The sequence below is a fragment of the Sciurus vulgaris genome (assembly GCF_902686455.1).
Source record: "Sciurus vulgaris genome assembly, chromosome: 13".
Lineage (NCBI taxonomy): Eukaryota > Metazoa > Chordata > Mammalia > Rodentia > Sciuridae > Sciurus > Sciurus vulgaris.
This window is the reverse complement of record NC_136474.1, coordinates 48,500,450-48,509,256: the sequence shown is the minus strand read 5'-3', so window position 1 is coordinate 48,509,256 and position 8,807 is coordinate 48,500,450. Positions and strand designations below refer to the sequence as shown.

At 42.0% G+C, this 8,807-nt stretch overlaps 1 protein-coding gene across 2 annotated transcripts in view; it reads left to right on the top strand.

The window, feature by feature from the left end:
• The first annotated feature begins 522 nt into the window (after window positions 1-522).
• Window positions 523-8,807, top strand: part of ABHD3 (abhydrolase domain containing 3, phospholipase) — a 49,862-nt gene continuing 41,577 nt past the window's right edge. Inside the window, exons 1-3 of one of the 2 annotated variants that reach the window (XM_079108353.1) lie at window positions 523-853; window positions 1,339-1,502; window positions 2,626-2,808. In XM_079108353.1, coding sequence (XP_078964479.1) covers window positions 692-853; window positions 1,339-1,502; window positions 2,626-2,808 — 509 coding nt within the window. In that variant the 5' untranslated portion in view covers window positions 523-691. The remainder of the gene's footprint in view (window positions 854-1,338; window positions 1,503-2,625; window positions 2,809-8,807) is intronic. The other variant, XM_079108352.1, reaches the window with a different exon arrangement.

The following is an 8,807-nucleotide window of genomic DNA, read 5'->3' as shown; positions in this document are numbered from 1 at the left end:
CCCATTTTTGACCTTTTCGTTTATTTTCAAGAGCCACTTCTCATTTAAGTCATTAAGCTGTTAAAAAGAGTCACAGATTTTAAAGTCAAGTATGAACGTCCTCGCTGTTGAATGTTCATAGGATGTGTTTTTCCTTCTTCTCTCTTTCGATAGTCAACGCTAACTCCTGCGGATGGAGGCTTCTTTCGCCTCGCAGGGTAGCTCCTCTCATTATCTTCTGCACACTTCCCGTTCACAACAAACCGCTAGTTTACCGAGACCCGCGCGGAATCGGTCAAGGTCACCGGGGCAGGTGCCGCCCCGACCCGAAGCAGCGCGGCCAGCCCGTTTCTTTCTCGCAAGTGGGCTCACGCGCTCCTTCCCCACGCCAGGGGGCTGCCCCGGCTGCCTGCGACGGAACCGGCAGACCCCAGTCCGCCCGCCCTCGGGCTGGGCTGGGATCCGCGCCTCTGGAAGGTTCCTGAGTGGCTGGCGGTGGGGGCGGCTCGGGGAGGCCGGGGCGGAGCCGGCGGCGTCCGGCGGACCTGGCTACGCCTCCCGGGGCCCCTCTGCCGCGCCCGTTGGCGGAAGCCGCGTTCCCCCCGGCAGGAGACGCTCTAATTGAGGGCGCCGGCGGAGCGCACCCGCTTTCGCCCGCTCGCCGACCGGCTCTCCTCCCGCCGCAGGAGCGGCGCACCGCGCTCCCCGGGCCATGCAGCGCTTAGCCATGGACCTGCGGATGCTCTCCCGGGAGCTCTCCCTCTACCTGGAGCACCAAGTCCGGGTTGGATTTTTCGGTTCGGGGGTGGGTTTATCCCTGATCCTGGGCTTCAGCGTCGCCTATGCCTGCTACTACCTGAGCAGCATTGCCAAGGTGAGCTGGGGGGCGGCGCGGGCGCCCAGGCGCAGGGCCGCGGGCAGCTCGACCCCGAGCGAGGGCAACGGAGGGTGGCAGCTCCCGGGGCGAGCGAGCTGCTCGCGAATGTGATGGAGCCCTTTGAGCGCGCGCGGGAAAGCTGACCAGCCCCTGACCTCCTGCCTGGAGCTGGGGGGCGGGGGGTCCTCGGACCGCAGCCCTGACCCGCTGACCTCCAAGCGCTGGCGCTACCCAGCGCTGCTCCGCATGCCGTAGCACTTTGGAGAATGACTCCCTTACCTGAACTCTTTGCTCCCCCCCAGGGATTTGATAGACCACTGTTTAAGACTCCTGTGACTGGATTCTTTGCATCAGTCTCCCAGGAAATGTAATCGGAGGGGTTGCGTGTGCGAGGAGGACAGAGCTTACCGGTTTCTTGTTTAGGGTTGGCAGAAACTTTGCTGTTTTCCGGACCCCTTTTTTGATAATGACTTTCCCTTCAGAAACCCCAGTTAGTGACGGGAGGAGAGAGTTTCAGCCGCTTCCTGCAGAACCACTGTCCAGTGGTGACAGAAACGTATTACCCTACGGTCTGGTGCTGGGAAAGTCGAGGACAGACACTGCTGAGACCTTTCATCACTTCCAAGCCGCCGGTGCAGTATAGGAAGTAAGTAAATGTCCATTTTCAGTCAGTTTTTCAAAATCTTTTTTTTTTTCTTTTTTTTTTTTTCCTGCTTTGCATACTCTCAGTTCTCCAGTTCTTAGAATCGCAGGTTTACTAAGTATATCAAACAGAAAGAAGGAAAATGGAAGGGATATCTTTCATCCTACTTCCAGCTGCAGAAAAGTATTGCTTTATGCTTTTCCCCTGCCGCTGCTGTGCCCTAACGCAAATTGCTTATTTCTGAATGAGAGAAGTGTTTGGGGGTTAATGTTTTCCAGTTTGTCATGCCTCAGTCTCTGACTGATCAATCCTTTGATGATATATGCTCCAACTCATTGATGTGTAACTTTTTTTTTTTTTTTTTTTTTTTTTTTTTGGTGTTGGGGATTGAACCCAGGGCCTTGTGCTTGCAAGGCAAGCACTCTACCAACTGAGCTATATCCCCATCCCCTGGGCTGCACTTCTTTAGTGTAAAAGGGCTTCATGTTGACAAGCAAAATGGGTTCTTGATGATAATATCCTTGAGGTGTTAAAAGATATGATCCAGAATATATCTTTAACCTGGAGACTTAAATGGTGCCTATTATTAATTTCCCTGAGTCATGTAGTCCTGGAGTTCCTTTTGTTGCCTGAAATTTGCACTATTTGGGCAAATTCTATTAAGTTCATAGATATTATGTGAGAAGTACTTTAAATTATTTAAGAAGTAAATTTTGTAGTGTGCTCTGTGGGGGGACTTATTGAGTCAAAAGAGCTAAGCAGTGATCAGATGAGCATTTTTCTTATTCAGAATTCCCTGTTATCTGAGTGACCTCAATCAAATAGGGGTTAAATGCTAGATATTTTAGAGTAATGAGGAAATGATTAAGATAAATATTTGAAGTGCTTTCAAGTTCATTTTTATATACAACCTTTTACTTGGGCTGCTGGAAGTACATTATGGTATTAATCTTTGTAACATCTTTGTAATGAAAGAAAATTGTATATAGGTGTGCACGTGTGACTGCTGAAAAAAGTTATCTTGAGATGACCAAATAATGGCATGCGTTTATAGTATTAAGACACTAAAATTATAAAAGAACTTGAAACACTAGATGAGTAGTGTCTTTGCAATTGCTCCTTTCAGTGAACTTATTAAAACTGCTGATGGAGGACAGATTTCACTGGACTGGTTTGATAATGATAACAGTGTGTGCTATACGGATGGCAGCACCAGACCTACTATCTTATTGTTGCCTGGCCTCACTGGAACAAGCAAGGAATCCTATATCCTTCATATGATCCATCTCAGTGAAGAATTGGGATACAGGTACTTGAAAGATATTTTTCCACTTTTCACTGAATTCATTCTAAATGAAATACAAATATATCTACATGTATGTTTCAGAAATATGTATTGTTTCTTGCATGGATTAAGCAAGCTTTTAAGTTACTGTTATTTTTTGCTTCCTCTTCTCCCTCTTTTTTCAGGAAGATATATAGCTGAATCATCTCCTAAGAAATAGCACTTGGCATAGTAGGCACTCAACAAACTTAGGTTGAATGAAAGAATGAAATTCGAATCTTCTAAGAACTAAGGGAACATTCCCCACCAAGGTTGGAGAAACAGTAGGCTCCAATGGAGGGAGTGTTGTGGACAACAATAGTTACAAACTCCAGAGACTATGCAGTGGTTTCTGTCACACTCTGTATTTGGGCCTTCTATTTACAAATCTTGTCTCTCTGGCTAAGACCCCAAGTGCAAAAAAATGTTCAGAATCATGTTGTAGATCATCCTTATTTTTGCATAGGTGAGCCATACCTCTTTTGTCCACCAGGATTTGTGAGTGAACGTGACTAATGTCCAGTTGATGCCACAGCATTTTTGAGTAACCATTGTTCAACTCAGACACCAAGTACAATTTAATTTTTTTGCAAGTGACTTAGCATCTTTTTAAGCTTCAGGTTTGTTGGTACCAGGGAATGAATTCAGGGCCTCACACATACTAAGCAAGTGCTCTACCGCTGTATACTTCCAGCCTGAGCTCTAGAATCTTAAAGCAGGGTCATTTTGAAAGGTACTGCTTTTCTTGTGCCTTAGTCTTTTTTAGCTGATGATAGTTATTGTAATGGAACACTCTTTTATTGGTATTTAGAGTTCCGTCTCTCATTAACCTTGAAACATTTGTTTGTGTGAAAAGCTGATTTTATGTTTGTGTTAATAAAAACATTTTGATGTAAAGGGGGAAAAACCATAGTGGCAAATTCAATTTTAACAAGTCAACTCTGATCTTTTACAGATAAAGCCTATTTTGTCTATGAAGTGACATTCTCTCAGACACTGTGATATGTTGTTCCAGAATTATGGTGTTCCAGAAATTTTCTATACAATACAGGAATTCATTAGTCCATGTTTAAGCACCATTCAGTTAGATATGAGACTTGTTTCCAATTTTTTTTTTTTTTTTGCTAAAACTTAGTCATGCTCAGAAAGTACAGAAAACCATAAAGCCTTTTGTATATATTTAAATTGCTGATTCTAGAGTTGGCCTGAACTCTCTCCCAAAACTTAGAAACTGCTTTTAAAAACAATGTTTTTTTAAAAAAAACATTTAGTTTAGTCAGATTTTGAGGCACACACCTATAACCAGCTACATAGGAGGCTGAGACAGGATTGAGAGTTCGAGACCAACCTAAATAACTTAGCAAGATGCTGCCTAAAAATAAAAAAAAAGGACTGGGGATGTAGATCAGTGGTAGAGTGCCCCAGGTTCAATTCCCAGTACCACAAAACCAAAACAGCGTAGTGATGAGGCTGGGGATATAGCTCAGTGGTGGAAAGCATGCTAAGCAAGAGTAAGGCCTGAGTACTAACCCCAGCACCAAGAAACAAACAATAATGTAATTAAAACTCAAGGACTAAGTCTCATAACCCCGGGTATTGCCAGTATACATGGTTTTTGTCCATCACTTGTAAAAGTTGCCAAATTTTATTCCCAGGTCTATCTCTACACTATGCTTCAAAGTAGTTGGAAAGTTCTGAATTCCTTAGAGGTTAAAATTGTCTCACTTTATTGATTCAGAAAAGTTATTGAGGATATATGATACAAAGAGGGCTTTGTGACCAGGTGCACTGGTGCATGCCTGTAATCCCATCGGCTCGGAAGGCTGAGGATCACCAGTTCAAAGCCAGCCTCAGCAATTTAGCAAGGCCCTGAGCAACTTAGGGAGACCCTGTCTAAATAAAACATAAAAAAGGGCTGGGGATGTAACTGAGTGATTAAGCACCTTTGAGTTCAATCCCTCGTACCAAAATAATAATAATAAGAGGGCTTTGTGGGGCTGGGGAGATAGCTCAATTGGTAGAGTGCTTGCTTTGTAAGCACAAGGCCCTGGGTTCGATCCTCAGCACCCCAAAAAAAAAAAAAAAAAAAAAAAAAAGAGGGCTTTGTGCTAGGTACCATGAGGAAATACAAACAGTTGTGAAATGTTTTTCTTGCCTTGAGGAATATATGGCAAGGGAAGCCAATTTATCATTAGCTACTTGGAAACAGCCCATTTGAGTTTAAAGGGTTTTCTAACCGTGAATCAGATTGGATTTGTAAGAAGCAGAATAGATGAATAAGCCATCGTTAGTAAACTTTACAATGACCTCTGTACCTATATCTGTTTATTTTTAACTTCAAAGAGTCTCTGAATCTAGGTTCAGTTACCATTGCTGTATAACAAACCAACCCAAAACTTAATGGCTTAAAACAATAACCAATCTGCTTGCAATTCAGTGGGTCAGTAAATTGGGCTGAGTCTAGCTGAGTGCATCTTCAGGTCTTGGTCAGCTGGCCGGATAACTTTGTGCTTGGGGGCCTTCAGCTGGGATGATTCTTCTCAACTCTGTGGTCTCATTCACCATCGGGCTTACCCTGAACTGGTTCATTTGGTGGAGGATTCCAAGAATCAAAAGTAGAAGCTACAAGGCTTCTTAAGGCCCAAATGGAAAACTCCCACAGTATTGCTTCTGTCACTTTCTACTGGTCGAAGCAAATCAACCCAGGGAAGGGAAATAGACTCCTGCTCTTGGCAGAAGAGCCACAAAGTAACTGGGAATGGCAGTGCACACCTGTAATTCCCACAACTCAGGATGCTGAGGCAGGAGAATCTCAAGTTCAAGACCAGCCTCAGAAACTTAGTGAGACCCTCTCCCAAAAATAAAAAAAGTAAAAAAGAAATGGGGATGTAGCTCAAAGGTGAAGCACCCCTAGTTTCAATCCCCAGTAACCCCTGCCCCCCACAAAAAGAGCTACAAAATATTTTTGTAGTCTACCATAGAAAAGCAGGTAGTTTCAAAGACCACAGAAGTAAAAAATAGATTTGGAAGTTTAGCATAGACAGACTGGGTTGAGTCCTTAGGAGATAAAATGGAACTAAGTCATCAATATTGTCGCAGGGGATTTGGCAGGGAACAGGATATGTGGAAGGCTTTCTAGTATGGCAGTATGTGTGTGGACTCTGGAATCAGGCCTGAATTCACATCTTGGAGCTACCACTTATTGAGTGACCCTGGGCAATAAATTGAACTTCACATCCAGTCAGGGTGACATGCACCTGCATGCATGTAATATTAGGGAGGATAAGGCATGAGGATTGCAAGTTCAAAGCCAGTCTCTGCAACTTACTAAGGCAAACCCTGTCTCAAAAAAAAAAAATAATAATAATAATAAAGGGGGGGTGGGGATGTGGTTGAGTGATAAAGTGCCCCTGGGTTCAATCTCCAGTACCAAAAAAAGGAAGGAAGGAAGGAAGGTAGAAAATAAAGAAAAAAAGATAGTTAGATCAAACTTTGTACATCACAATTTTCTCACCTACTTCAGCTAAAATGTATAAAATACATGGTTTAGTGCCTTGCACAAAGCCAGTCTTTAGAAAATAATTTTATCTTCCTTCTTGTCTTCTATTCCCTGATCAGAGTAGAAAGAAAATGTTTTATAATTTAGAAGAGCAAGTACAAGCCAGTCTACCTCTTGGGAAATATAAACATCTAGTTTTCTTGCAGAAATGCATGAGTATTATTATAATGTCTATTATATCGAGACTTTCATAACAGTATGAATATCTCTCTAGCAAGGGGTGCATTTGGCCCCATTATTATCTCATCTAAAATTGAGTGTTGAGAAAGGGTTGTGAATTCCATTAGGTCACCAGGGAATTGTTGATGCCTTACTGGTGACAGGTGATTTAGTCATTAGAATCTCACTTTCACCATATGGACAAATGAAACATAGGGTTCATTGTTCATGCTAAACAATTTCCCTATATCTGAAAACTAATGGAAACAAAATATTTTTCTGTTAAGTTCCACTAATTCAAAATTAATGATTGATGGGATGGAAAGTAGGCTAAAGTTCTTGTAAGATAAGTGTGAACAAAGGTGTTCCAAAGTAAGTCAAAGGTAAATAGAATTGGATGAGGAATATTTGACCTGCCTTTATTGACTATCTTCTGGGAGACTGCAGAACATCTCTCTTGCATATAACTAACCATGAGAGGAGAAAATTGCTGAACCAGACAAATTCTTCCAAATGTAATCAATCACTTAAGTTATCCACCTCCTGGAGGGTGAGTTACATAAGGAAGGTAGGAGGCCAGGAGAATGTTTAGAGAAAAACCCTCATGGAAACCCAGAGGATAGGAGAAAAGATAGTTTGCTCTAATAATTTATACCTGTGCAATTGAAAGAGTTGTTGAAATCTTATCCCTATATTCTAGATTTTTTTTTTTTTTTTTTTTGGGTGCTGGGGATCAAACCCAGGGCCTTGTACTTACACTCTACTGACTGAGCTATCTCCCCAGCCCCTAGATTTTTAAAATTTTTCTTGTAGTTGTAGATGGACAGCATGCCTTTATTTTTTTTTAATTTTTAAAAAATATATATGTCTATATTTCTTTTAGTTATTGACAGATCTTTATTTTTATTTATTTATATGCGGTGCTGAGAATGAAACCCAGTGCCTCACACATGCTAGGCAAGCATGGTACCACTGAGCCACAAACCCCACCCGTGACTTTATTTTGTTTATTTTTTTATGTGGTGCTGAGGATCAAACCCAGTACCTCACACATGCTAGGCAAGTGCTCTGCCACTGAGCTATAGCCCCAGCCCTAGGTTTCTCTTTAAAAAATCTGCAAGACAGGCATGGTGATGAATCCTTGTAACCTTGTCACTCCTGCTACTCAGGAGTAGGCAGGAGGATTGCTTGAGCCCAGGAGTTCAAAGCCAACCTAGGAAACATAAGTGAAACTCCACTTAGGAACATAGCCTTATAGGTATTATTTCATGTTCTTGAACAATATTCCATTTCTTCAATCTTTTTCCTATTTTCTGAATTGATTTCCAATACTAAAACACAAACAAGGAGAAAAAAGTAACTGACAACATCTAAATCATCTTTTACCTTGACCTTTTTATTCACTTACCATTATATTCTACTCCTAGCTAATATTAAAAGAATGTCTCATCCAGAATTATATAATAATAAGTTCATTGAAATCTAGGTCAGTCATTAAGTATTTTGGGACTGTAAAGTACAGTATCAGAACCTGTATTCCCAAGGAGCATACAATCTAGTTGAAGTGACAGAATATGCAGAAATAGGGAATTATGCATTAGAAAGGACCAGGATTGGCTGCAAGTGACAAAAAACAAAATAACAGTGCTTAAAAGAGATAGATTTATTTCTCTCTCATGAAAAAATTCCTAGAAGATAGACCACAACTTTCCTGGTGTTCTAGTGTCAGGAACCCAGGCTTTTATCATGTTGCTTCAACTCTAGTTATATTGCATTCTAGGACGTAAGAAAGAAATGAAAAAGATACCCAAAAAGTACCATCTTTCTTTAAAGATGCATATCCAAGGGACTGGTGGGAAGGTGCAGTTCAGTTGTAGAGGTTTGCCTAGCATATGTGAGGCCCTGGGTTTGACTCCCTGCACTGCAAACAACAACAACAAACATACCCAGCAATTGTGTATACCACTCTGGCTTGTTTTGCATTGCCCTGCTCTTAACTGCAAGGGAAGCTTAAAAATTAAATTTTATTTTGGACATCTGTTACTGAGGAAGAAGGGGAAGATAATTCGCAGCCTCTATCACTGAGTGGTCAGAGAGTCGCAGGTAGGATTCTGGAGTATCAGAACCAAGAGGGACGTTTTGTGGGGGAATGGAGTAGATCAGCAGAGTCAGATATAGCTGGAAGGGCAAGGAGGACATAGGTGGCTCACACATTTGATAAATTTGGCAGAGGAAGAGAAACAGGACAGTTGTTAGAAAATGGAAA